Source organism: Madurella fahalii (assembly GCF_045866475.1).
Source record: "Madurella fahalii IFM 68171 DNA, scaffold_2, whole genome shotgun sequence".
Taxonomy (NCBI): Eukaryota; Fungi; Ascomycota; class Sordariomycetes; order Sordariales; genus Madurella; species Madurella fahalii.
Window position 1 is genome coordinate 7,300,855 of NW_027263972.1, and position 27,678 is coordinate 7,328,532.

At 50.7% G+C, this 27,678-nt stretch overlaps 6 protein-coding genes and 1 non-coding gene across 7 annotated transcripts; 4 read left to right on the top strand and 3 right to left on the bottom strand.

The window, feature by feature from the left end:
- Positions 1-4,376: 4,376 nt before the first annotated feature.
- Positions 4,377-6,950, top strand: tiam1 (Rho guanyl-nucleotide exchange factor activity; the record flags this gene model as incomplete). The annotated part of the gene is made up of 6 exons (XM_071060327.1): positions 4,377-5,545; positions 5,599-5,728; positions 5,776-5,970; positions 6,385-6,645; positions 6,706-6,873; positions 6,939-6,950. The coding sequence occupies 6 exons, from the start codon at positions 4,377-4,379 to the stop codon at positions 6,948-6,950; spliced, it is 1,935 nt and encodes a 644-aa protein (XP_070916428.1).
- A 2,347-nt stretch (positions 6,951-9,297) lies between these two features.
- MFIFM68171_04908 (uncharacterized protein) lies at positions 9,298-10,590 on the top strand (the record flags this gene model as incomplete). Its single annotated transcript, XM_071060328.1, has 6 exons — positions 9,298-9,353; positions 9,863-9,956; positions 10,014-10,060; positions 10,121-10,252; positions 10,311-10,415; positions 10,479-10,590. 6 exons carry the CDS (start codon positions 9,298-9,300, stop codon positions 10,588-10,590), a joined length of 546 nt encoding a protein of 181 aa, XP_070916429.1.
- Positions 10,591-15,293: 4,703 nt separating this feature from the next.
- MFIFM68171_04909 (uncharacterized protein) lies at positions 15,294-15,826 on the bottom strand (the record flags this gene model as incomplete). Its single annotated transcript, XM_071060329.1, has 3 exons — positions 15,294-15,449; positions 15,598-15,714; positions 15,788-15,826. The coding sequence occupies 3 exons, from the start codon at positions 15,824-15,826 to the stop codon at positions 15,294-15,296; spliced, it is 312 nt and encodes a 103-aa protein (XP_070916430.1).
- A 4,032-nt stretch (positions 15,827-19,858) lies between these two features.
- Positions 19,859-20,719, top strand: MFIFM68171_04910 (Dienelactone hydrolase domain-containing protein; the record flags this gene model as incomplete). Its single annotated transcript, XM_071060330.1, has 1 exon — positions 19,859-20,719. One exon carries the CDS (start codon positions 19,859-19,861, stop codon positions 20,717-20,719), a length of 861 nt encoding a protein of 286 aa, XP_070916431.1.
- A 281-nt stretch (positions 20,720-21,000) lies between these two features.
- On the bottom strand, positions 21,001-21,324 carry MFIFM68171_04911 (uncharacterized protein; the record flags this gene model as incomplete). Its single annotated transcript, XM_071060331.1, has 2 exons — positions 21,001-21,143; positions 21,210-21,324. 2 exons carry the CDS (start codon positions 21,322-21,324, stop codon positions 21,001-21,003), a joined length of 258 nt encoding a protein of 85 aa, XP_070916432.1.
- A 513-nt stretch (positions 21,325-21,837) lies between these two features.
- MFIFM68171_t49 lies at positions 21,838-21,940 on the top strand. Its single transcript has 2 exons — positions 21,838-21,874; positions 21,905-21,940. It is a non-coding gene; the product is annotated as a tRNA-Met (tRNA).
- A 280-nt stretch (positions 21,941-22,220) lies between these two features.
- AMT1_2 (ammonium transporter Amt1) lies at positions 22,221-23,843 on the bottom strand (the record flags this gene model as incomplete). The annotated part of the gene is made up of 4 exons (XM_071060332.1): positions 22,221-22,554; positions 22,614-23,291; positions 23,348-23,667; positions 23,748-23,843. 4 exons carry the CDS (start codon positions 23,841-23,843, stop codon positions 22,221-22,223), a joined length of 1,428 nt encoding a protein of 475 aa, XP_070916433.1.
- Between the last annotated feature and the right edge of the window lie 3,835 nt (positions 23,844-27,678).

Here is a 27,678-nt window from a genome sequence, read left to right on the forward strand (position 1 = left end):
ATTATATATATAGAGCATCCGGTAAAAGAGTAATCGTATTTCTCGCATTTACCAAGCAGCTTGACCAAGCTGCAAGTCACCTAACACCTACAGCATTTCCGCCGCCCTAGCCCACCCCTCTGTTCCTCTGCCGTGAAGTCCTCTAGCGGCTTGGACACCGGTAGAGTGAAATGCCCTCGGACGAACGGTATCCCAGGTGCTTTCTGTACGGAGACGGTTTCGTAATAGCCGCATGGCCAAATGTACTCGACGAGATCGGGGGATGACTCGTTGGACCCATGATTGTTGCTGCATAAGTGGCCTCACTTCACAATTACACCGTAAGGACTGTGAATTCTTGTCTGCAGTCTCGCCTAGATTTCCGGCGAGGAAGCAATCCGGTATTGTCAGAGTTATGGCGGATATGGAAGGAAACGGCGAGATGAGAGCGGCCAAGAGACATTTAAGACGGGACAAAATATCTCGCGTCATCGGGAGGGCCGCAATGGCCGCCATGGCCCGATGGTCTGGTGTTGTTCATGGTCGAAAACGTTAAAAATGACTCCCGATTATAATATTTTCGAAACCGAGGGTCGCTTCAGGGCGCTTGTTGGCTCATGATTGGGGCCAGGGTGGCGTATAACCCTAACCCTCTAAGCGCAAACCATCCAACCGGGTGACTAAAAAAGCTGCACCCACAACCAAAAAATTCCCCCACCCAAGCAAACTTACCCTTTACATCCAACCCACAGATACTTTCCAATATAGCCTATAAGTACCACCATACACCTTAAAAATCTAAGGTTTTAGTACCATTTCGTTCCTTGAAAAGGAGAAGATTCCACACCCCAAGTCACGCGTTTTCAGGTACTTTGGGGTTAGCCCACAGCAGGGCTGGGAAATCGTCCACCAGCAACGTAACCGACGCAACCAACAAGATGATTCTGATCATCCCGACCTCGAAGAGATATGTGGCTGTAAACGAATCCTTGTATCCGACGACCTATAACGTGCATGATAAGCGAGCGATCCAGACAAGCGAGCGATCCACTTTCCAACGCAACACACCTCTTCTATACAAAACATCACATTGCTCTACGACTAATAATGGAAAATCTTTCGTACGAAGCCAAAATGCAACTGGCGCTCAACGCTAGTAAACGAGACCAAAATCTTAGCGGCCGAGCTGTAGCGAAAATCTATACCGTTAATAAGGATGTCGGAAACACGGCACCTCTGAATCTTGGGAAAATGACAGTTGAGGATTTTTATGTGTCTTGTGTTGATCGTGTTCCTTGTCCCCTTCTCTCGTTTTTCTTCGCTGGAGAGTTGGCTCCTTTTATAGACGAGATACACGTAGAGGATGACGTCCGTATAGTGGCGCAGTTGGCTGCCAGTCTTCCTTAGCTCAATAGAGTACATGGGTTTGGCTCCCGCACTAGATCCTGTGATCCTGATCCTTTGGCACCCGATCCTTTTGACAAAGGATACCCTCCGTCACCGACGTGCCGGTCGGCCTGTAAGATGCGATATACCAGCTAATTCACGTAAGCTTACGGATTTGGAGGAGAAAACGATTATTCAATATATAATTGAGCTATGTACACACGTATTTCATCCTCGGCTCGCGTACGTAGAAGATATGGCCAACCGATTGCTACGCGAATGCGACGCGTCGTCTGTTGGTATACAATAGGTTTATAACTTCGTTAAGTGCTAACTAGAACTTCGAATACGTTTTATATGTAAATACGACTACCAGAGGGCCAAATACGAAGATCTAAAAGTTATTTACAAGTGGTTTGCACTTATATATAATATTAAAGTCAAATATAGTATTCTCGACGACGATTCGTATAACTTCGATAAGACTAGGTTTATAATAGGTATTATTATCGCCTCTATAGTAGTTATTACCTTAGATAGCTGTAGTAGGGCTAAATAAGCCTAGCCTAGTAATCGAGAGTAGGTTATAGTTATCTAAAGAGTAAATGTCTTAGGTTAGGCTATCCTACTATTTATTATCTTGGCTAGGCAATATTACTTTACCAATTAGTATTAAAAGTACAACCTTCCGGCTACCTAGTGTATTGCAATAACTGATAATAGTTAGACTACTAATAAGAAAGGTATAGATTAGATTCGGTACTTTGATTTATATACAGTATCTCGTATAAAGGGCAAATATCGGCTGCTAATCCTTAACAGCTACGATAGCTATTACTCTGAAGAATTCGAGACCTACTACTAGGAGTACAACATTATTACACTTTATATGCCTCTATACTTTTTATACATACTCTAGCCATTGGATATTAGCTGTTTTAGGCTATTGAAAAAGGTATATGGCTACTAAATTAAGCAGTTAATGCAGATGAACATTATATATATCAGTAAATTAGAGTTTCTTTATATATTCAGAAAGGCGTTTTTTACTTCAATTATAGAAAGTAATATCCAAAGGGGATTTGCCGGAGCCGGGCTTATACCGTACGATCCAGAAAGGGTGATATCTAAGCTAGATATATATATTCAGACTCCAATACCCCCAGCCTCAAGCCCAGGTACAGCACTACCTTAGCTCTCTCAAACACCATATAACCCTCGAGAAGTTACTTCACAGTCAGAGCTTATCAAAAATCGAATATCTAACTATTATAGTAGCTCCCCAATACCTATACTGGCTGCTGTAGACCGATTAGCTAAAGGTATAATAGCTGTAATACATGAGGTTGCTCTTCTACTATATGGAGGTCTCAGCATTTTGAAAGGCCAATAAGGGGCTTAGTAAACGACGGAGAGCCAAAAAAACACGTATACGGCTTGGAGGGTTACTTACTATACAGGAGACACAGGATCTACTAGATTAGAAGGCTGTAGGTGAGCAGTTGGTCCAGGAAACGCGACAAAATGGTAGTAGTACAGGGGGGTCTCATACGAAGATTCGGTGCTGTAGCGTATGCGGAAAGCCTGGGCATAATGCACGCACATACAAAGAGGCTGCAGAATCATCTGATTCATCTGTTTCTGATTCAGTTATTGTTATTTCCTAGTGTTGTGGTTGTATAATTGAAGATAGATGTGGTGGGGTAGTGGAAAATGGATCGCTCGCTTATCTGGATCGCTCGCTTATCTGGATCGCTCGCTTATTATGCACGTTATACGATTGAAATGCTAATTTGGAAATATGGCTATAAGGTGCGAGTCCTGATATAACAAGCCCTCGTATACGAGGCAGGTATTGTAGCCGATGTTAGTTAGCGAATAATTCAATAGACGATAGGTACACTTGAATACCGCAAATACATAGCGTATCGGAAGAGGTAGGTCTCGCCGGCAACTGCGAAGAAACGGCTCGAGGCTACAACTATAGCTTCTCATGAATGCCCTACACCTCAATATTAGTATAATATCTGGTGGTCTAACGAGGATCATTTTTCCCTTAGGTCCGAAGGCCGAGTTATAATTATTCGAAAGCCAAGTCAACGGCATTACCAAGATTATATTCAAGAAATTCGCGAACTAGAAGAAAAGTATCTTAAACGACTTTACACCTAGGCTGCAATTAGGTGGAACTTTAAGTTAGAACTCTACTTCTACGAGATCCTTGGAAATATAAATAAGAAGATATTGCTATAGGTATACCACAACGAGATCCTCGAGAAGGCTATTAGTCCTTGGCTTATTGTATGGAAATTGGTATGGGAAACGTTGAAGGTCAACTCGGAACCAATGCAGCCAGCCTCTATAAGCGGCAAAATAGAAAATTACCTGCTAGGCAAAGGTTTTAGCTTAAAATAGCTCTTGTCACAAACTACCAACTACACCAAACACCCAAAAGGTGGGGAGCTCCACGATTGTTAGTCGTAGAATGCTAAACCTGCATTTTATCTGACACATCCCCTCAGCTCTAAAGACATCCTGAGGGTTTAGGGCTGGAGACCTTTTGCCTCCTGGAGACCACCAACTCCGTTTACCCGCACCTCGTCTCGAGCTTATGTAAGGTCTTAGCGCTTTTCGCCGGGTGGCAGATCTGCTCTGCGGGGGAATCGAACCCACGACCTTTTAATCAGCTAGCACCAAAGAGGCACTGAGACTCTTAATTGTCACAAACTACCAACTGTCAGATAAAATGCAGGTTTAGCATTCTACGACTAACAATCGTGGAGCTCCCCACCTTTTGGTGCAGTTGGTAGTTTGCGACACCAACTACACCAAACACCCAAAAGGTGGGGATTATAGTCACGTGGCTCAGACCTTTTCTACTTCAGCTCTTATTACCAAAGGAGGATAGCGTCGATCCTTCCAGGGCATGGAAGCAGGGGTGATCAGAGGCTGAGAGCCGGGTCTTGGATGTTGTTTCGTCCTCTCTAACAACTTCCAGATCAGCAGCCGCGATGGATCCGTTGAGCGTTGCAGCTTCCGTAGCTGGGCTACTCACTGCCGCCGCGTCCATTTCCAAAGCACTGGCTCCCTACGTAGCAGCGGCGCGCGGGACGCCTCAAATCGCACTTCAAGTCAAGGCCGAAATCCAGGAGGCCTCCATTTTCCTCGCAACGCCCCAGAGCCTCACCTCCGACATCGCCTCCGTCCCCACCCAGCAAACCGCGCTGATACAAGTAGACCAACTCGTCGCCATCCTGACCAATGGTGTTTTTGTCTTCTCGGATCTCGAGGAATGCGTGGGCACCTTGCCCCAACCAGACGCATCCCCCATGCCCGCCCTCAGACATCGATTGCAATGGTTGCGCAAGGAGAACGACCTCAGGTCCATTCTAGCTCGGCTTCAGGGCTTCAAGTCGTCAGTTTCCCTGATACTGGCCATTCTCCAGAGCAATTCGCTGCTGCAGGCGGAACAATGCCGTACCGAACTCAGCAATAACGTCTCCCTGCTTCTGAGGAGCGCGCAGGATTTGTCCCGTCGGCTGATGAACCTGGAGAGCGCGTTTGACTCGCAGAGTACCCTTACAACAAGACCAGATATCATCCATGAGGCGGATGATGAGGGGACAAGCACAGCGCCAGATCTAGCGACATATCAAGTCTCGGGCCGGGAGAACAACTCCACAGACTCAGAACCCGGCCCATGGACGTCAGGTTTTGAATTCGAGGATGACCTCAAGGTGTCTCGGCCGTACCGACGCGCACAAAATGACACCATGGACGTTTCCCGCCGCAGCTCGATCGCTCTCTCGCATGCCTTGTCCGCGTTGACGGGCATCAGCCTCAGCGACATTTCCACCCTCTCTATCATTGCATTACCAGTCTATTCCGACGAAATCTCCAACTCCCACCACTACAAATTTACCAGTCAGGAGCTGGAACCAACGGATGAACCGATTTCCAAGCCACGATTTGCCACTGGCTCACTGCTGCGCGAGTGTCTCGAGGTCCAGATGCAGCTGTCCCAGTTTCCATTCTTTGCGAATCTCTTCGAGGCAGCGAGTACCGAGGAGCGCCATAACCGGAACCACCCATTTCATCTGCTTCAGAGCGTTTTCAGAAAGGGCTACCCTCTTCTCGCATTAGCTCATGCCTTGCGAGATGAGGGCGATCCGGTTCTCCTGTTCTCTTGCGCCTCGGGGGATCTCACATTTGAGCCTTTCTCCACTCAGGCAGAGACCCTAAGGAACGCGCCACACAAGCGGCCGAGGCCTTGTCTACATTCTCACTATCTCCGGACTTTACGACAGACACGCTACCGACTACCGGTGATGTCACTGGGACACAAAGCGTCGGTTTTTTGAAAGTAGGCGTGTCAGAACTCCTTTGTAACATGGCGCTAACTCCACAAAGGTCCTTGATGTCATCAAGAAATGGATAGCTCTCAAATTACAGCCCCTTGATACCTTCGCCGTGGATATCACATTCAACCGGAAAATGAAACGCTGGCATCAACAAACCTCCTTTGACTCCATGGGTGACGAGCTCATCGAGCAGAGTATCGACAACTTCCGCCAACTCCAAGAACTCGCCATCATAGAGGACGAAGTCAGGCGATCCACATTGTTGGCTACTGACGAAGCTCGCAATATTTTTGTCCAACTTCGTAAAATTCAGGAGTCGGAGCTCGACTTTCTCTTGGATATCGAAACAAACCTACTCTGAGAGCCTCGAGACCAGTGTTGGTCCACAGCACTCCGGCGGTGGTCCGAGGGAAAAGATGCCTATGCCTGGCTTATTTCCAACCAACCCCGCCTCAGTGACTTGCTACGATCCAGGTTCAGCGAAGAAAGCTTGGCATCCCCAAACCGGAGCTCCGGCCCCTCGGCTGTGATATTCAGAACGTCCTTGAGGCTCTTGGCATTTCCTGCCACGTTACTGAACGCCAAATTGTTCTTTTTCAAGGTAGCACATCTCAAAGCACGTCTCGCTCTACCTTTGCCGACAAATCCAACGTCTTAGACAGCCGCCCGACGCCTGAACGAGATAACCCCAACGGACATCATCTTCAACGAGCGAGCAACCGACATTCTGGATGGAGAATGGTTGCTGTCTCGGGTTGTAGACGAGGTTAACCGCGCTGTGAAGCAAGAAGAACTCAACGACGTCCTAGCTGACCTCAAAACAAACGTCTTGGATTGGAAAAACCACAATGTACACGCGTTTGGGGCCCTGTTGTTCTATGACATGGACGTCATATGCACTAAACCCGACCAACGCCCTGTAAGTCTTTCTTGTTCCTCATCTCTTGACCGAAGAATGTCACTGAGTCGACAAAATCAGAAATCACACCGAATGTATATTTTTACCGCCATCATATTGTTCGTGAGAGAAAAGAAGACCACAGGCTCCAGGCACCCTTCGTTCAGGCGAGATCGTGGTGTGCGACTGAGTCTCAAAGGCAGTCTATTCTTCAGGACATCGTATCGATCGATCCGGTCCTTGATCAGGGTATGTATCCGCTGAGCTATTGTGGAAGAACGAGACTAGATATGTTCAGTGCTGGTAATGATTAGGCGATCGTCTAGAAGCGAAGTCCTGTAAGATCTCCTGGAGGGAGGGGGGCGGGCAAGAGTGGATTGAGGCTAAATTTTCCTCGCCCCCTCGAAGTAACGAAGCTATGGAGAATATAAGGGCAATAAGAGAAGCAGGAAACCCGCCGGAAATTTTTTTGGCGTCATGAACCTACATAGATAGGGGGTCCGTCGGCTTCGCCATCACCAAGTTTCTGCAGGGTGGTCGGAACTGACGTACCCAGCCCTGTTATTGGCTCAAAGAAGGCCATGCTCTTTCCCTGCCCGCGATGGTGAAACAGACTTGAGCCCCCGAGCGGCGATGTGGTTAATTCGACTTCTGATGCTCTTCCCCATGGAACGCGACTCTGACATGAGGTCTGCAGTGTACGAAGATGGGAAAGGGCGTTGGATGTGTCGTTGCTTGTTTGCGGGACTCTGGTCGAGAGGAATCACGGCCGGTATGCGTCACACATAATGCTATCATCACCTCGCAACTACCGAGTCAATACGGAAAGCACCCGGCCACTGTATCTTATCTCATCCCTCTCCTCCAGCGACGCGCGCCGTAACAACCTCAGGCGCCAGCCTCGCGGTATATACCCTCCCCCTCCCCCCTCCAAAAACAAGTACCTCTCATATTAACAATTACCAAAGCCTTCGGGGGCCACACGGCGTGCTGCAAAGTCGTTAACATACCAGGTTCGAATCCTGGACTGAGTGACGTTTCACCGCGCGGATGCGTTATGCGATGTGTCCGCACTCTGTGGGTCTTTGACTTGCTAATAGAGCGTTGACATTCTCCGGTGAAAAGTTCAATCAGACATATTGAGGGTCAACCGGGGGACGCCGGCTCTGGAGATTAGGGTTCTGGGGGTTGTTCAAATGGGGAATTTCACTGGGCTAATTCTTTTTTTTTTTTTTTTTTTTGGTTGTGTGTGTGCGTGTGTGCCTTCGATTCTGTACCATAAATAGTGTAGTTTATTTCTCTTAAAGTTAGAAAAAGAGGGTTAGAGAGAGGTTTGGGGAGTCCGTGGTAATTTAGGGTGAGCAAATCCTGATCAGGCCTGAGCAAGAGTGAGCAGAGTTGTGCCGGGGTGCGGGTGGCCGGACTCGTCTCAACTACCAAGGCGAAAGCTCAAGAGACGGCGGTCTGCGACTGACAAGCAACCGCCTACTCATGATGAAGTTTATAACGCCGCCGCTGTGCTGAAAGCTAACAGGAACAAGTTCAGGAGGTATTCATGAGTGACACTAGACCCAAATACCCCTGAATTCACCCCCTGAACTCAAAGGTTAACCCGACAACTAGGCCTGACAACCAGAGTCAACACGGTCCCCTAAATAATTGACAAATTTCTCGTCACTCTCTGTTCCATCAGATCTTGAAGCGTCACAGTGACAGGCCTGCGCAAAGCCTCAGTCCCCATCGAATGCTCCCAGACAGACCAAGTCTCAATCCGTTCATACATGCCGGACCGTCTCTCTGAAGACTTGAGAACAAGAAAAGTTGCCGATACCGAAACGGCATGTTGGTGCGCGCCAGGAATGGAGGATAGATCTGGCCTTTTATTCCATAACAGAGCAACAACCGGCACCCCATCCCCGAGCACGTCAAAATCCGCCGGAGAACCCGGAACGAAGTGCGTGCTCTGACCAGAAACATCATCCCCAATCAAAAATTGACCCTCTCTTTCTTCTCTACTGGGTCTGTCAGCATCTCACTCTCAACAATTGTATTGGCCGCTAGTCCTCGGATGGTCAAGACGCCATCCTTTATTTCCCCCATCTCATCCAAGCCAAGCGGCACGGTCCCCACACCAACGACCTCCCCAACAATATCATCTTCAGGCTGTCTAAATCCCACCTTGTCACGATTGATCAATCTCGCCCCTGTATACACCCCATCCTTCACCGACGCCCAAGGCCAAATCGGAGCAACATACCCTTAGCCCTATTCCGGCCAATTCTCGGGTCATCAATCACACTCCACAATAACTGTCCCGCAAATCTCTTCTCCCGAAAACCAGCGTAATATTTCCCCATCCCATATCTTCCAAACCGCTTCGCCAGACCAGACAAGACTGGAAGCCTGTCAGATGGGTACGTCAAATGTCTAGAGGTATACTGAAATACCAACAACGACCACATATCCGCAATGGCTTTTGCATCTCTCACCTCAATGACGCCTCAAGATGCTGTTTTAACAGCCCTCCCCTCGCAACCGCCTAGTCGGAACGCGCAGTCTGCTCCAAGTTCCTCCCTATTCTCCCACATTGACACCACGCCTCAGTCTTACACTCCCACACCAATTCCCGCTCGGTATAATGCACGATCCTCGCCGACAACAGCCGCTCTTGCAATGCCCACCCGCGACTCGTCAACGCAAAGGGAGGATCATTCTGATAGCTATCCGCCGTAAGACAGAGCTTGAGGATATCGCAGGTGACGAGCGCCCACAATCTGGAAACCTACAATATCTTCTCAGCTTATAACCGTTCAGTGAAGCACACACCGACATTTTGGATTCGCCGACCACCACGGCAAGTACCATCTCGTTGCAAATCCTTAGCGCGAAGCATTCTAGACATTCCCACCCTAGAGAAGGCGATAGTCTGCACGTTCTCGCGGTGGGGTCAAATCGGATCACTTTTACACCGGAGTTCAGGACTAGCTTGCCGAGTTGGGATTGCTCTACATAGCCGGATCGTCTGGGCATGCTCATTTCCTCGACGCCACGCCTATTGGCTTGCGGCAGGGCCCACCCAACGTGTTTACGCAGATCCGGCGATGCGGGGAATGTGTTCGAGTGTTACCCGACATTTAAAGCCCACCACCTTCCGACACTTCTCCGTCTCCGGATGCTGGTTTGAGTCCCGCCGCTAGTTTCATTCCCGTAACTACTATCTGCTTGGCCGCCATGGCAGACCCTACCGCCCAGCTACCTCAGCTTCGCCGGCTGCCGCTTCCCCGGCCTCTCCGGGTACCGCCGCCGACAATGCTCAGCAGGCCATTGCCGCGGTGAGAGCTTGTCCGACAACAACAGCATCTGATGATAAAGACTGAGCTGGGTTCCAGGATCCTAGACTAGAAGGGGGGCCCGACTCGACTATCGGGGATGATGAGTACGTAAACTCGCATAGTGCTGGATGCACGAGCGTGGCTAAACATGTGCACCATTCCAGGGTGACCGTCCACGGCCTCGATCAACTCGTCAATTTTGGAGTACCAAAAGCTCCACGGAAGAACATTTCACAACTTCGAGGGCGCCGAGTACTGGGGAATGACAACATGCAGCTAGAAGGACAGGATATCAAGTACGCAATTGCTATTGCCTCCTTGCCCAAGTTACTGACACGCCATATAAATTGCCAGCCACCATATGCTCTACCTCGCCCTTGAAGACAAGCTCTTCCTCGCTCCGCTCGAGAACCCGCAAAAGGTCCTCGATGTCGGTACGGGGACAGGCAACTGGGCCATGTACATCCATCCCGACGCCGAAACCCAATGACGACCGATTACTGACCCTCACCTACTTTGTAGTGACTTTGCAGATGAATATCCCTCTGCCGAAGTTGTCTGGGTCGACCTTGCTCCGAATCAGCCAACTTGGGTGCCGCCCAACTGCAAATTCGAGCTTGACGATCTATCCTAGGAGTAAACATTTCAAGCCGAAAAGTTTGACTACATTCACATCAGCTAGCTGATAGGCAACTTCGAGGACTGGTTCAATGTGTACAAGGAATCCTACCGCTGCCTCAAGCCCGGAGGCTGGCTGGAGCATATGGATTGCAGCATCGTCATACGTTCCGACAACAACACGGTGCCCGACGATAGTATCTAGTACGACTGGATCAGGTCCTTCACGGAGTGTAGCCAAAAGACGGGGAGGACTCTCCATATAATTGATGACGACGCTTTCGCCGGGTGGATTAGGGAAGCTGGTTTCCGAGACGTCCAGACGCCGCAGGTCAAGACACCCATCGGCGATTAGCCCGCCGACAGGAGAATGGAGGAGATTGGCAGGTTTAACAAGCTCGCAGCTGAGATGGGCCTAGAGGGTTACGTCCTCTACCTAATGACCACAGTTATGGGCTGGGAGTACGTTGAAATGCAGGTCTGGCTGGCCAAGGCTCGCACGGCGCTGAAGAATAGGGATCAACAGCTCTACATGACCTGGTCAATTCCTTCTGCTCTTCTCTCCAGGACATGCCCCGGATAACACGCAATCAGGGGCGTCGCCTGGACGTAGAAACCGCTAGATTGATAGGGCTCCGTAGGGAAATGCCATTCATGTCTCATGACTGGCTTTTCCGGATTCAGGGCGAGATCTAAGAACATCACGAGTATTGTAACGAAGACATCACGCCATTTTTCATGAAATTTCGAGCATAAAATGGGATTACCGGGGGTGGCTTGATTCCAAGACGTGATCCTGACAGCCGCCACAGGTACATCGACCATTGTCAGATTATACCTAGCTGATATGTCGTCGAGACAAAAGCGGTCCTGGATTGGATATGAAGCAGGCTGAAATGAGGCAAGGCAAATATGAAGAGGAATGGCCAATTCGTTTGCATCGGAGATGCTATAGAAGTCTAAACCAAGAATTCTAACAATAAAAACCCCTCTAGTGTTGACACCTCACTCCTCCACCCTCATACTTGCTCAGGCAGCAAAAGCCTCAGCAGTCCTCTTCGCGCCAGCCGGCACCGTAGTAGTCCATTGTACCCGGACCGGTACACCATCCTTGATATACTCGCTCTTATACTACTTAGTACAAGGAACCGGCTCTGCATTCGGCGCAACTTCAGGACCAGGAATCTCGTATGCTGGCTTCGGATTGGCCGTGGTATCGTAAGCCAACCCAGGATGACTGATCTCATAAAGCTGTTTCCCGCGGGGAGGGGGGGGCATTTAAGTTAAACGGCAGAGTCGGCTTGCCCTCAACAGGCAAAAGCAAACAGAGGCCCATCGATTCCTTAACCTGTTCAGCCGTATTTACTACAGGCACAGGCTTGTATAGTATCGAGTAATTAGACACTGGTAGGGAGGTAGCAGCTTACAAGACGCAATTTCCGAAACTTCTCTAGAGGTAGGGGAGAATGCGATCCTCAACGCGAGTTCTGCGGGAAGCCGATTTATCGCGAGGATGAGTGAGAGGGCTGAGAAGCTATCGCTCCACACTTTATAAGCCAAGGCCACGGGATGTACGACGCATGAGCAGGTTAGCTCTTAAGAGCAAGACTTGACAGATAAAACTCGTATATTCACGACACCGGCTTCCGGGATGGCCCAGCGTAGCCCCGGCGCTGGCTAGGTACGGTAGAAATTCGTGTCGGTGTGGGACCTACGGATCACGGCGAGTTCGGTAACCTCCCGCACACGGAGGAAATGACCCTCCCGTCCCTCTTCCCTCCAACCGACCAGAGGGTGGTGGAATTATTTGTGAAGCAGTACCAATAGCAGAGTTAGTCTGGAGAGGGTGATAAGCCATCCACACTCTCGGTCGATCGAGACCTTTCTTTGTCAATGACAGCGTACGCGAACGCATGCTCGTCGTTGGAGAGAACCTAAACATACTCTGAGAGAAAACGGTCCTTAGGCTCCGTTGGCCTGTTAGCAGTATGGGCGTACATTTGCGGATTATTAGCAGCCAGGTCGTATACTCTTTTAACGCGGCCAGATTTCAACAGAAGCTTAGTCGGGTAAGCGATGAGATACGACGGTAAAATTAAGCCTACGCTGAAGGGAACAAGCTTAATACGGTCCGCACTTGTAGGCAGAAAGCGTGTTCTGACTCCATGCAGACTTAGCAAAGTGTTTTTCACCGCCTAAACGGAATCTCATCTCAATGTGTCGTTTCGGCATTTCAGGGTGTTCAATTGCGAAACTCAACACCTACAGGTAAGTGGGTCAAAGTGGACTCCGTCAAAATCACTCCCCTCTCTTCAGCCTCTTTCCGCTAATTATATCTACCAGCAGCGTCTACCAGTAGTAGCTAAGAAACGAGTTCCGCTAATCGACGACTGTGATGTTTCAAAGGCTAGGGAATGGATGAACAAGTCAGAAGGATCATAATTAATTCATTTGTTGGACCGGATGTGTCCCCAACTCTATGGGTAGGATTTGTTCCCAGTCCCGCTACTGGGGCCTTACGATGTCATTGTCAACATTTTGTCAACATTTCAAGGCCGTGAGGAGGGAAAAAAAAAAAAAAAAAAATAGGTGGATAACCATGCTACGAAGTGAACAGATATTGTACAAATAGCGACCTAGCCGGGGGAATCGAATGAGAACACCAACCAACCATCCCTTCGAGTGCTATCATCTTTCCTTTAACTTTTTCCTCTCCGCTTAATTGCAGGCCTGCTGGGTGCAAAACCCCCCTGGTGGCGTACAAATACCACAGCTCCTGTTGCAGCACACCTGACCGGCTGCGCATACCTTGGGCCCGCATTGGACCGAGTTACACGCCTGCTGCGTACAAAAAAAGCCTGGCGGCGTACAGATGCCGCATGATGCGTTGCAGCATGTGGTGCCTTTTCTGCAGATTGTAGAACCACACTGTTCACCCCCGACCGGGACGCACTGCGCCGCGCCATCGATGACCTGGCAGGTGGTGCCAGCGCGGCAGCGGACGGTTGCGCAGGGGGAGATATGGGAAGGTGTTGTTACGGGCTCGGTGACGATAGTGTTGACAGCAGTGGCCGCCGAGATGGGGTTGGCGGTGATGCTAAGAATGAAGGTGGCGAGCGCGAGGGCTCGGGAGAATGAGAAGGCGAGCATTTTTGACGGACTTCTTGCGGGAGACGCGGGTTTGCGGGTGTTGAGGTTGAGAGTGAGCCCAGTGTGCTTGACCTGAAAAGAAGATATCCGTGATTTTGATGGATGATAGGCAATGTTGTAGTTGAATCTCTGGTGTGATAGCAATACCCGGGATACCCAGCAGTTCACTGGGGCTTATATACACAAAGTTGACGATATTTGCTGCGTGAGAAACTTTAGGATGACTTCTGGCTTCTGGTTGGTCGATGCCAGCAAATTGCTGTGCAGAGCACTGCTAAGGGCTGAACAGGGGTGACTCCGAGTGACGCTTCTCGGGCTTCAGCCTCGATTACCCTATATTTTTTTTCTCGGTACGGAAGACTCGTTCCCGATGGACATTGCAGACTGGCCCGCCGTTGTGGCTGCATGTACGACCACGAAGCTGAAGAAAATCTGGTTGGTTGCAACACCAAAAGTCACGACTTGGTGTGCGCCAAGTCGTGGAAGCCCGATCGTTCCGCCAAACTATCCGCCTCGGAGTCCAAAAAATGAAATGAGAAACCGTACGGACAAATACGGGCGCCATATTTTTAGTAATGAGTTAGGTAACAACACGCCGTCATCCTAGTCGTCGCCGACTTGCCCTGATTTGTCCATCAAACGTAACCTGCAGGAGACGAACCGGTGTGCTCCGGCTACTGGGGTCGTCGATTACCTCAACCTCAACATTTTGTTACCACTCTTGATTTGCCTCCGAGTGCAACGCTGCTAAGAATCTTATAATCTTACTTGCTTACAAATTTTTGGCGAATTATGCGAGGGATCGAGCGCAGCTGAGCGGAACGCTATCAATCGGACACGGTAAGGAAACCGGGTAGGAGACTCTGGAAACATTCGGTAGCGTCCGATCCGTCAATAGACAGATTTAAGAGATCGTTCAGCCATGCTCCAATAGACCACAGACTCCCCGAGCTTACGGCCGGGAGGGTCGCACAGTACCACGCTCAACCCCTGAAGTGATTCTGTAATTATTTAGAATGTAATTATTCGGGGATTTGGCAGCGAACGCCCAAGTCCCGATTGGAGAAGGAGGGTTGAATTATTGAAGGCACTGCAATGCATGCTGGGAGAGTTTGTTGGCGGTGATTGTGTGATTGTGGTGTGTGTGTTTTGGCACTCTGGCAAACCAGGGAGCTCATTCCAGACTTCGTTGTAAGATCCGGATTACGCAGCTTCCACTCGACATGCTGCGAGCCTGGCCGCAAACCTGATCTCACGTAATATTAGCCATGTCCTCGTTATAACTAATCTTCCAAAATACGAACCTGTGTTCTCGCTTTTCCCAATTCGTCCGCGTTTAACCTGCACAAAAACATCTTGTTCAGTTCCATAAGCGCTATCGCCACCATCGAGCATATGTATCAGCCACGGCCGAAGATGAGTCGGGCTGCAGTGAATACGTGTTTTTTATCGGCTAGATAGAAACAGAGAGCAAGATACTCGGCAACATCGCTGATAAATCCCATACTGCCGATAAATTTCCAGCGTGGCCCAGTAGCATATAAAGCGCTCATTCACCCAGTTGAACGCCTAGATATGCATGGAAATCAGCCCTAGCATTACGACCAAGTTGGCATTCCCCACGCTCTTGAAGCTATCGTGGCCAGCCTCGACCGCCAGCAGCTCCAGCGCGATAGCGTGCGACGCGAACCACGCCCCTATCTCCCGGGTGACTAGCGGCTCCATCTAGCGGCGCGGCACCAGCGCGTCAAAGGAAATTGTTTCGAGCTTTGCGCAAAAACACTACGGGTCATTGCGGTAGGTGGCGTCGGCGTCGCTGATGTTAGTGAGACCGAACTTGCGGCACGTACCTGCTTGTGCCGGGACCCCTCACCACGGGCATGATGGGGAACGGGGACAAGGGAAGAGTGGAGAGAACACGCTGCAAGGCGGTGATGTGCACGTGCGCGTCGTCCACTACGAGACGGATGGCCTGCTCGAGATGGACTGTCTGCAGGCGAAGGGAACATATGTCCCCTCAGCCTGTTGTGAATGAGAGGGTGCATGAGTAGGTGGGTACCTACCTGACCGTTGCTGGATTCTGGGTAGTTGGTTGGTTCCATGGCTGTTGGGACAGCCACTGATGGAACCTTTGAAGTTAGAGCGCAGTTGGCAGCTTGCATGTGTAGTAGTAGAGCTGTCTCCATAGGAATAACAGTTATGTTAGTTCATGTCGCACTGGAAATCGCACTTGTGGAGCTCGGCTCTTGACCGCCGAGCTCAGTAGCTCATTATGAGCTCGTCTGGACAATTTTCCTTTGTATTTAATCCAGTCCTTCAGTCTCCTGTAGTAGATAGATCCTAGACTTCAACCTTTCCATGTACTTCCCACGACCTCTGCTGAGCTCCTGCACGCGTAACAGTTATAAGCCTGGCGCTCTAAGCTGCTTCGTATGCAGCCAGAAATCGCGTTGTAAGTGTCGGATGCACAGCACCTCTGAACGTTCGGAGTTCAATTTAGGATGGAAATTGAGGATGTCCTCTTTTCTTCCTTGTCTAACGGAGGTGAACTTCCTTCTTATTCCCAATTTCCTGGACCACGGAGACCCGGGTTGACGGGTCTCCGAGAGATCGGATCACACTTATCCGAGTCGCACTAATCCGGATCACACTGATCCGGGTTCGTGTTCTGCAGATCCAGGATCCAGCTTCCTGACCCTTTTGACACAACCCTTTTGACAGTTTATCATCGACAACCCGACAGTCAGTTTTGTCCAGAAGTTGGCCGACGACGCTATTTGGAAGCTACGTAGCGTTATATTACTCGTCGAGAGCGACATTTCCTCCGCCTACGAACAGGAGTTCTCAGAAGAAACGCAATTCGAAGACTACCCAGATAGTTGGAAACTCGACTACTATATACCCAGGCAGTATATTCAGCATTATATCAAGAAGGTAATACAATGTATTAAAGAGGCTAGACTTCCGCCCTAGCCTGAGTAACCAGAAGAATCGACTACTATATACTCGAGGGGAGTAGCGTTGACTCTGAAAACGTTAAGAACGGCTTCCTTAATACAATATAATATACTGCTACTGACGAAAGCGATATAAATATTACGATCAGCAAGTCATTATAAACAGATCCACTATACCGAGCTAAATCAGGAAGGCTCCTTTAAAGACAAGACGCTGGATATATTAAGGACAGTATCGCCATTAGAAAACCTTATCTAGAGAGCATCTCCGATATTCCAGACATTTCTACCAACATCTATTATAGAACCTAAAGCGTTACCACTTACAGAAACAATATCAAGACAAATACCTAGTGAGTTCCTACTAGGCGAATACAAGGGCAACCTCCAGCCTAGTAGATGTCGGAAACACGGTACCTCTGAATCTTGGGAAATGACAGTTGAGGATTTTTTGTATGTCTTGTCTTGATTGTCCGTCCGTCTGTCCCTCGAGAACTTGCTCCTTCTATACACGAGGTATACGTGCAGGATGACGTTTCCACAGTGACGTAGCCGGCTGCCAGTCTGCTAAGTAGAGTATATGTGACTAGCCCCTACGCTAGATCCTGTAATAGATTCTGTCTCGGATTCTGTACCAGATTCTGTGGCAGCTGATCCTTTTAACAATAGATCTAGAACCCTGTCGACAACAATAGAAATCCCACCGAGACAGACACCCTTATCGTCAATAACTACGGCCCTATAGGATTTAGGGGAGCCGAGAACTTCGGCCTTGGCTATCGACAACAATGAGCTCAACTGAAGGGTTATCAAAATCGTTATAAGGTTTCTTACCAACGGACTCCGAGATTTAGGGCCTATTACTCCCGACGGCTCTAGCTACACCCTAATCTTAAGTACCCGACCTATATAGTCAAGCTAGAAGATCACCAACGTCGGTCTCTTATAGATCGATGTGGACCCCGAAAAGTATAGCGAGGGTAACCTCTTCTATATCGACAACGGGAAGCAGTTCTGTTACTGAGATATCAACATATAGATCGATGCAGTATATAACTATACTAACATTAGTTATACTAACTCGGATATACTTCATAAAGGAATATACTAACTCCTACGAGGTAAGGCACTACAGTAGTATTAAGAAGAGCTTGCTATCGCTGAAAAAGCTTTACTTTATATCGAAGTCGTTAGCTAGACCGACAAAATCTAAACTTAGTTTAGTATTAAGCCTTAGGATATAGAACGTTGGATAGACGAATATAGTTATATAGTATCCGATAACTTTAACGATATATCTATTAGGAAGTTTGCTATAGAACTCTTCTGATATATATAGGTCTGGGGAGACAGTACACTACTCTAGTGTGAGGGTCAAGGACCCAAGGGTAGTAGGACCAGAGTGCCTGGGTACGAGCAGTGCACGTGCAACGTAGGAGCAGAGTGCTCGTTAGAGGTGGGATGGTGGTCTCATTGAACTCTGTCTCTCTCCTAAGTCCTGTCTTCCACCCTCCCTCTTTATACCCTACGATGACAGCGTCTGGGCTCACTTACCCCGCTCGCTGCCCCGTCATCGACCTTGCTTGTACGCTCCTTCGACGCTCCTCTGACGCGATATCCTCGCCCTTCTGGCCTAGCGTTGTTGTTGCTTTTGCGACCCCGCCGGCGCTGCGGCTTCGGGGCTTCCGTCCTGCGCCCACGCCGACCTTACCCAGTCGGTCCTCACAATAACATATACAGAGCTCTGGCTAGCGTCTGACAAATCGATGGGCCTAGAGCTTGCTGATAGGGGGCGCATCATATACACATAGTAGGTAATTAGCTATATCTTCTATACTATATAGGCGGGGTGGAAAAGCGCATTTAGATAGCTCAATGATATATCGAACGATAGCCGCCTCTTCTAATTGGGTAAGCTTCTTTGAATTGGGTGTCGTGTTGCGTCGTACAGTTCGGCTATCACGTCGGTGGCGAATCGTAGCTTCTGGGACGTTATATAGTTTGGCTGCAGCTCAGATACTGAGTTTCTCGCTCTTTTCGATAGCTTGGAGGACTAGAAGAAGTCTGGCTTCTTTTGAGATGCTACCTATTGTGTGTTGTAGTAGAATACGATGGAGAAGGTAGAGGAGACGCGTTGCGGTGGACAGTATATCGCTCGCTGATATACGTCGCTCGCTGATAATATACGTTATCTATAGTCCACCTTAAGCTTGGAACAAGCCCTGCAAACCATTGAATCCCAGACAATAATAGGCGATTTTCTTATTACTACCTACTATTGGAACGGTAATAACGGCAGTGGCGTCATAAGGTGGGTGATACGCTAATTCGCGTGGAAGCAAGCAAGTAGGAAACTTTGGTGGTGTGTATTTGTTGCAAAAGCGGAACCACAATTGCAGAGCAGCAATTGCACCTTATGTGTCACAGCATTGTATTGTTGATGAGGACGGTATGGCTCTGACCGTGGGCACCGAGCACTTAAGTGTCAATCGGCAAATACCCGTAATTCGGTGAAGTACCTTAGGTTGAGCGCACGAATCGCAGCCTCCTTACCACAGCTAGATATTACAGGAGCCTTCGACAGGGTAACTACACCCGGCTACTTACAACCTCCGAGACCAGGATTTTCATCAGTGGTTAGTTCACTGCATTTGAATCCTCGGACGCAAGCCGCATATCGATCATTACCCGACTCGGGTTTCAAGTTTCAAAACTTGCTCGGCCACGTAACCCCTAGTTTTAACAGCCAAGCAAGCCGCTTCTTGGCTCGCTCAAAGATTCTTGTAACCATGTCGGGAAGCATGGAAACACGTCTGGGGCAGTTATATGGGGAGGACTGGTCTTCTGCAATCCGGCTATACCTTCGCTTGTCTCCGCTAACCCCGGGTCGTTTGGGGGTCAGAAGCCAACCTCAGGGGGAGCTGAACCAACAGAAGGCCAATGCGCTGCGCGCCTGACAACGTGCAGCACGGGGACAGTTATTTATACTAATTACCATGGCCGTTTTTTGGTGACACTACACTTGATCAATTCCTTTTTTCAGGGACTTCAATACCACCAACACGAATCCCAATCCCAGATACCAAATCATCACCGAGCTCCGTTCCTCTCCAAGCCATCTATCCAGGAAAGACAAAAACAAAAAACAAAAACAAATTACCAACCTCAGCCTCCGCCATGTCCGCCCCCGCAGCAACCACCAGCGACATCCGCCCCTGCTGCCTGCGCGGCTTTCCCTGGGAGGGGACGCCGTCGGGGACGGAGCTCACGCTGCCGGGGACCAGCCAACCGGCGTACGTGGCCCACCCGCCAGGCCGCTCAGCCGACGCCGGCCAGCCCCCCTCGCGCGCGGGCATCCTGCTCGTGCACGACCTGTTCGGGTGGGCCTTCGCCAACACGCGGCTGCTCGCCGACGCGTACGCGCGCGAGACGGGCGCCACCGTCTACCTGCCCGACTTCTTCGGCGGCGAGCGCCTCCCGCTCGACGCCATGCTGGCGGGCGACTGGGCCGCGCTCAACCTGCCGTCCTTCGTGACGCGCAACACGCGGGCGATCCGGGAGCCCGAGATCGTGGGCTACGCGCGGGCGCTGCGGGGCCGGCACGAGCGGGTCGGTGCGGTGGGGTTCTGCTTTGGCGGCTGGGCCGTGTTTCGGCTCGGGGCGGGGGAGTTTTTCGCCAAAGGGGAAGGGGAGGGGGAAGAAAAGGACACCGCGGACGGCGGCGCGCGCCCGAAGGGCCTGGTCGATTGTATCGTGGCCGGGCACCCGACGTGGCTGACCAAGGAGGACATTTCTGGGGTGGAGGTGCCCGTGCAGGTGCTCGCGCCTGAGGTGGACGAGGAGTACACAGAGGAGCTGAAATTGTTTACGTTTACGCAGCTGCAGAAGAAGGGGGTGCCATTGGATTATCAGCATTTTCCCAAGGTGGAGCACGCGTGCTTTGTGAGGGGCGATATCCGGAAGGAGGGGGAGAGGGCGGCGATGGAGAGGGGCAAGAACGCGGCCGTGGGCTGGTTCAGGCAGTGGCTTCATGATTAGGATGGGGTGGCGTCTTCAAGCTAACTGCGCTGCTAGGAAGTACGTTTCCGGGAGATTGCGTACAAAAAGACGGGAGTGTATTTCGTCAGCTTCGTCCAAGCACTGTTGTGGACCTCGAAATGAACCGGGAATGCATTTTGACGATAGCAATACCGAGTATGAAAACAAGTGATCAAGGGAAACGAAAGTATCAGCCGTTTAACTAGGCAACGCCGTAGTATTCCCGCCCTGAATCCTCAATTCTAAGCTCCAAACTGCCCTTTCGGGGTAGCTTACTCAATCTAGGCTGCCGAGGCCCTGCTCCCGTACAGTTTGTCGGCTGCGTTCTTGCTAATCGGCTTGTCGCGGTGTCCTTGGAGGGTATCGTTGCCTCCGAGATCCTCTAGCTCTTGCTTGCTGTTTTCCTTAGACTCGTCACTGGTATCTGAAGATGGTCATGTTAACCGGCTGCGGACCTCAAGCCCTCGGCGCGCGTCCGGACAACACTCACTAGGGTTGGAGAGATTGGCCTTGTGACCCCGGATGACGTTGGTGACATCTTCCTTGCCTTGACGGAGCTCCTTCATGTCGTTGGACATGGCTGACTTTGCGCCTGCAGAGTCCATGTTGTATGTCTCCCGTTTCTAGATCGATTGTAGTTCTGTAACGTTAGGCACCAAGAGGTGTATTCCTGCGTGTAATTGCGGGTGCTGCGGACGCCTCGAGAAAAGGAGTGCGATGTAAGGTGGGACAACACAGGACTACAGGTCGTCCCAACGATAAATATTAATCTCCAAAACCACCCGGGGCAAATTCAGATGACGTTTCTGCCGTTTCCATTCCGCAGATGATCGTGGCCGTTTGTTCGCTGTAGGACTTCGTGGCGGTACTGATGTCGTCATAAGCTTGGCGGCTCAAAGAAGTGTGCCGGCTGCCGATGCATGCTCTCCAATCAAGGAAGTACCGGGAGCTTGGCTGAGGTGTGAGACCCAAGCCTTGACAAATATCTCAAGTTCCTTGCTCCATGAGTAATTACTGATGGTCTAGGTACTGTCCATTCGGTAACCCTAACCCGGTTTGTGAATAAATCAAGGATTCCATATTAGCAGAATAATAAAAAGATTATTCTCAATCTACGCGGGAGCTTGGCTCAGTTGGAAGAGCGCAGGTCTCATACGTTGTATGATCTGGTTTAACATCAGAGTAATCCTGAGGTCGTGAGTTCGAGCCTCACAGTTCCCATTTCTTTTGCCCCTAACTCATCGCGCGTCTCCACTCGCGGACGGAAACCTCGATCAACCTTTCTCGCGTTGGGAGAATGTCTTGCGCCGTAGACCGCAACCCTCTCTTTGCCTCTTTCTCCCCATGATAATTTCATTGTAAAGATCAAATTAGTCGATATAAGACGGTATCGAAGAGAACAAAAGCGATATCAAGTAATTAGGTAGTTCTACAATAACAAAGCACAACATATCCAACCACACCCCCGCCGCTGTGCGGCCCCCACGCTGCTCGACAAAGTCTAAGCAGTCTTCGTCGCGTCGCCTTTGATGCTGTGGCTAGGACTTCCTGAATAGGCGGTGGCATCGCCGGACACGTGGCGGGCAATTTCGACATAATCGTAGGCAAACTCGCCGAGCTCATTATCGTCAAGGCCGATCTCCTCCGCGTCGGCACTGACACGCAGCGATAGACCGGGCACGAGGTTCATGAGAAACAGGATGACGCAGGTGAGGACGAACGAATACGAGAAGCCAGCTACGCTGTCGGCGAGCTGGTACGCGAGCTGGATGTAGTTTTGGTTGACCCAGCCGCCAGGGATCTCGGTGGCGCCGTCGAGATGGGCGATGTAGTTCCTAGAGTGGCGTCAGTTCCATCTCTCTCGCATACCACTCATCGGCGCATGTCAACTTACGCAGCAAATAGGCCGGTCAGCAGATTGCCGACGATACCACCCACGCCGTGTTCGGCGAACACATCGAGCGCGTCGTCGATGCCGATGAGGAACTTGATCTTGGTCGCGAAGTTGCAGACGACGCCGCCAACAACACCAAAGATGACTGCCGACCATGGAGGAACGAAGCCGGCGCCTGGCGTAATGGCAACCAGGCCGGCGATCACACCGCTGCAGAAACCCACCGTGCTCCACTTCCTCTCGAGACGGTAGTCGAGCAGACACCAGGTGAAGCCCCCGACGCAGGCGGAGATGTGGGTCACGATGCAGGCCATGACGGCACGCATGTTGGCGGCACCCGCGCTTCCGCCGTTGAAGCCAAACCAACCAACCCAGAGGAAGACGGTGCCCAGGACGACGTGCGTGACGTTGTGCGGGCGGTACGGCAGTCCATTGATCTTGGTATAACCGGTGCGCTTCCCGAGCATTAGCGAGTAAGCCAGGGCAGCGGCGCCGGAGCTGATGTGGACCGGGGTGCCGCCGGCAAAATCTAGACCGCCCATCTGGAAGGACCAGCCATTGGCGTTCCACGTCCAGTAGGCGATGGGGTCGTAGACAATGGTTGCCCAGATGAAAATGAAGACGATGCACGGAAGCATCCTCCCACGGTCGGCGGCGGCTCCGATGGCGAGCGCGGGTCTAGGAAGTGTCAGCGACTGACCGCACGGTTGGACACGAGAAAGAGGTGCACGAACGTAATGGCGGCGAACATGCCCTGGTAGAGGCAGAACAAGAGATCAGGGAGCTTGGTTGTGCCCACGCTGGGCTGGCCCAACACGTTCATGAGCCCGAAGTTGGTGAGGTCTCCGATGTAGGCGCTTCCCGTGTGCGAGAAGGTGAGCGAGTATCCCCAGAAAAACCATTGGAAGCCGGCCACCGCTATCGACACCAACGAGAGCCAAATCAGCGCCAGCGCTGACTTGCGGCGCGCCAGACCGCTGTAGAAGAAACCGACACCCGGGACCATGAGAAGTACGAGAGCCGACGAGGTCATGATCCACGCGAAATCGCCGCTCTGTTAGAAACGGCCCGCCGGGTTAGTGCTACGCACGGGAGAGTGCGGTTCGACGCGGGGATATCACCGTTGGTACGTACAGAGTAGTAGATGTTCAGGTCCTCGGTCAACGAGTCGCCGCCGGGGTCGGCGACGCCTGTGACGCCGGCATACTCTTCGAGCGGGCCGGCTGACATGGCGAAGGGAAGAGGCGTGAATGCTCAGGCGAGGGTGATAGTTGTCGAAGACTTTTGTACAGATCCCCCCCTTTGGAAAGAAGATAACTGATCTCGGCGGCCGGTGGAGCTCAGAGCAATAGAAAGAGACGTGGTTCCGGCTCATAGGGGATCGACCGCGTAAATAAAGTCAGGGGGAAGCTCCGGGAACTGCCTTCCCTCGTGCATGACTGATAAGACGACCCCCGTCATTATAAGCTGCAAGGCAGCTCCATTCCGCTCCAGGAATACACCTTTCTTGGCCGCGGCGGAGCAACGACGGGATGGTTGGGCGGCAGAGATAAGGGTCATTGTTTGAGGGTTCGGTGGGGGTGCACAGGTGCAACCCCATCCCTCGACAACCAACGCCCAGCCAAATCCTCGCTTGAGTCTCTTGGCAGTTCATATCGTCCCGTCGTACTGGATTCGGACGCAGGCTCTAGTACTTGCAGAGTGGAGAGCTGATCCCAGCAGGTCTTGATCCCTGGGTATGGGTAGAGCCGCCGAGTTCTCCGGGCCTGGGATCATCACCGGCCAGAAGCCAGCAGTTTTGCCGACTTGCAAATAAGGCTCGGTGGTGGGCACTTAATGGTCCGACTAAGGAGATGCAAGAATCTGGCGTCGCCATCGTGTCACCATCCTCAATATTTTCTTCTCCAACGGCCATGACTTCTGCCTCTCGAATTCAATAAGGAGCCATTAGACTTACCGCTGCAGGGTCGCATGCAGCCGCGTGTTGGTCCCTGGAGTGCTGCACTGTATTGTCTTAAATTGGGCCAAGGTAACCCAACGAACGGGAATCGAACGTTGGTTGTCCCGCTTTCTCAGAAGCTGACGGGGCCTCGGCCTCTGGGTTGTATCTTAGATCTGCCGTTTTCAACAGCGTGTACTGCACATATTACGTCCAAAGCAGGCTGCCTTTTACGATTCCTCGATCCTTATCGCTGCATCCTTCGAGCTGCTATTGCGCTGCGATAGTGCGTCGATGGCGGCGCTCCCCTAGCGTGCTGTGGCGCGAGAACGCCAATAGCTGCATCTGCTCCATAGCAGACCTTAGGATTTCCATTTCCTGCTTTGTCTCTAGAAGTTCGGCCCCTTATCAGCGAGGAAGCATCTCCATCAAACTTGGGTCACTGAAGTTAGACGGCGCGGCTGGTCCTGTCATTGGTGGTGTCACGTCGTTATCTCTTGGCAAAGGAGGCTTCGTCTTGGTATGTCTCTTGGCGACTCCAAGGGCATGACGATGGCCTGACAATGAAACGCAGCTGAAAACGATATTGATTGTACATAACCTGCCTTAGTCTCGGTCCGGGCCCGACCTCATCACCCAAGCTGAATCTGCCCGTGTCATTCCGGAGACGTCTGCCACGATACGGGCATTTGATACTCGACCCCACAAAACTAGCGATGCACTGGCCAATCCCCACTGATCTGCCTTGGCAAAATCTCTGGCCTTGCACGACTGCGGTTGCTGACTCAGCAGGCCCGACCCAACGCTCATCCGATGTTTTGCCGGACGAGATCCCGTGTTCGCGTTCCCGGACCGGGGCCGCTTCCGTAACGACTACAAACGGCGCCGGCGATGGAGGCTGGAAGGCGTCGCCCATTCTACTATCGAGTCCTTAAGAACGCGTTCCGTGCATTCGCGACGGAGGTGCATTTTCGGCGCCAGGGTCCCGTCCTCTACTCCCAGGCAGGCTATCACACCGCTCAGCTCGAGAAATGCCGAACCCACTCGAGAGCCAACGGCGACAACGATCACGATGATCGCCACAACAGTCTGGAAACAAAGCCTGTCCTCATATTGAATGTGCACGGGGCTAGCCATTTTCGACTAGGCAAAACCTTCGACGGCACTATCAACGACGCGAATTCCAACCGCCCTCTTTACCTTCAGGCTCTTGTGCTGTTCAGTTGGCTCTTGGCTTGAGGTGACTGCAGGCCGCGATGGGTAGAGGCGTTGCGGGGGAAATAGGGGCTCGTGGATTCTGGGCAAGTATCAGTGTGGTCTTCCCTTGTTATTCGCTTCTATGGACGATGCACTTCTTTCAACAAGACGGTGTGTTGTCCTTGATTTATGCTATACTCTATAGCAATAAAAGCTTTAGGTGTGAGTCCTAGCCGCTCTTAGTTACGTAAAACCATAGTATAATCCTATCCGAACCTATTGCTCCGTCAAGGTTCGATTAGCTGTATGAGCCTCTTGGTCTTTTCCGAATGCTTAAACAGCTCACCATACCCTTTCCAGTCGACGGACCACATCTGAAACTGCTTGGGGAAATAGCCAGCGAACTCCCAGTCAAACAGCCATATGACCTCCAACGTTTCCGAGTCGCACATGATGTTATGGGCTGCAAGATCCCCATGACAAAATATATAATCTTCCTTCTTAGACTTCTTTGTTGTCCACACTGACCTGTGGTCGTAGTCTTTAACCCATCGGGGAGAATGGCGATGCCCTTGAGCCTAGTATCGTGCGATCGCAGTGTATCTAGCTGTGGAAGTACTTGTTCTATGACGAATTTGCAGCTTCCATGGGTGGCCTTGCAAAGGATCTGGCCCTTTCCGACCGCATATGATGCGTTCTGAAGAGTCATCTTTAGTATACTGAGGCATCTTAGCGACAGAAGGTATTACGTACTAAGTGAGAGGCTTGCGCGACAAAATTTTCCCGGGATATTGCCATTTGAAGTCGTTAGGTAGGTTGGGCATTAAAGCAATTTTCGGTGAGCCGAAAGTCTTTTCTTTTTTTTTTTTTTTTTTTTTTTTTTTTGGGTTGGGGGGGGGGGGGGGGGTTGGTTCTTAAAACCCCCGGGTTTGACTTAGAGACAGCGATAGAGAGGGGAAATAATAAAGGCACGGCTAGCCAGTTAGATATTTAAATATTATAGTTACCCTGGGTACTAAGTAGCATATGTACCTACTCCTTATGTTCTGTGTCTCCTGACTCTATATTCCTATTCCTCTCGGCGTTAAGTTAGGAGAAACTGGTCTTATTCCAAAGGAAGTAGCAAGAACGGCACACTTATTATTGTTGAGTATGCCCTGATACTTTATGTGCAGAAGATTCTCAGATTAATATATTCGAGTCTTGAAACTCCCGGAATGGCGTACCGCAGAGATATGATTTCATCGAAGACATCTAGTACGTATTCCGACAACTTGGCAGAGATATACCAGAAGCGGCGATTTACGAAGACTATGTGCACTTTTATCTATAAGAGGGTCTACTGTTCTATGTCCGGACCCTTGGCCACGATCATGAGTGTAAAGGCAGGTAATCCGTTCCAAAAGGTCGAGGTTCCTGTACTTGGCAATCAGGCGGGAACCGGGCTCCCTTACGAGGAGCGTTTCCAGCATCAGTTCGCTTTCATTACGTTTGCCGCCTGTACAATTTGCTGCCTGATACAATTATCGATGCTGGCGGTTCTCTTAAACCTGCTCCTGCCTGTGTCGTCGCGCTCCCTCCGAGACATGGGTATGCAGCGCCTTCCCTAAGTTGCTCCTACTTTGGCGTGAGTGGTCACAGCTTCCGCTTGGTGAACGCTGAAGAGGAAGGCATTCCGGGGCCTGAGACTCAGTGGAGCTCTTTAAAATCAATTCTCTTGTCAGCTTTCTCGTCTTCTTTCTCCTCTTCATCAAATCGTCGAGACCAATCTTTTCTGTACTTGTCAAAATGCACTTCTGGGAAATCTGGTCTGGCATCTTCACCGCTGTCGCGGCTGTTGCGACGCTTCTGAGCGCCTGGTTTTTCAAAGCTCCTATTATCCGGGTTTGCAGAACCATCCGGGATCGTGTTGGTCGCCGTGACCGAAAC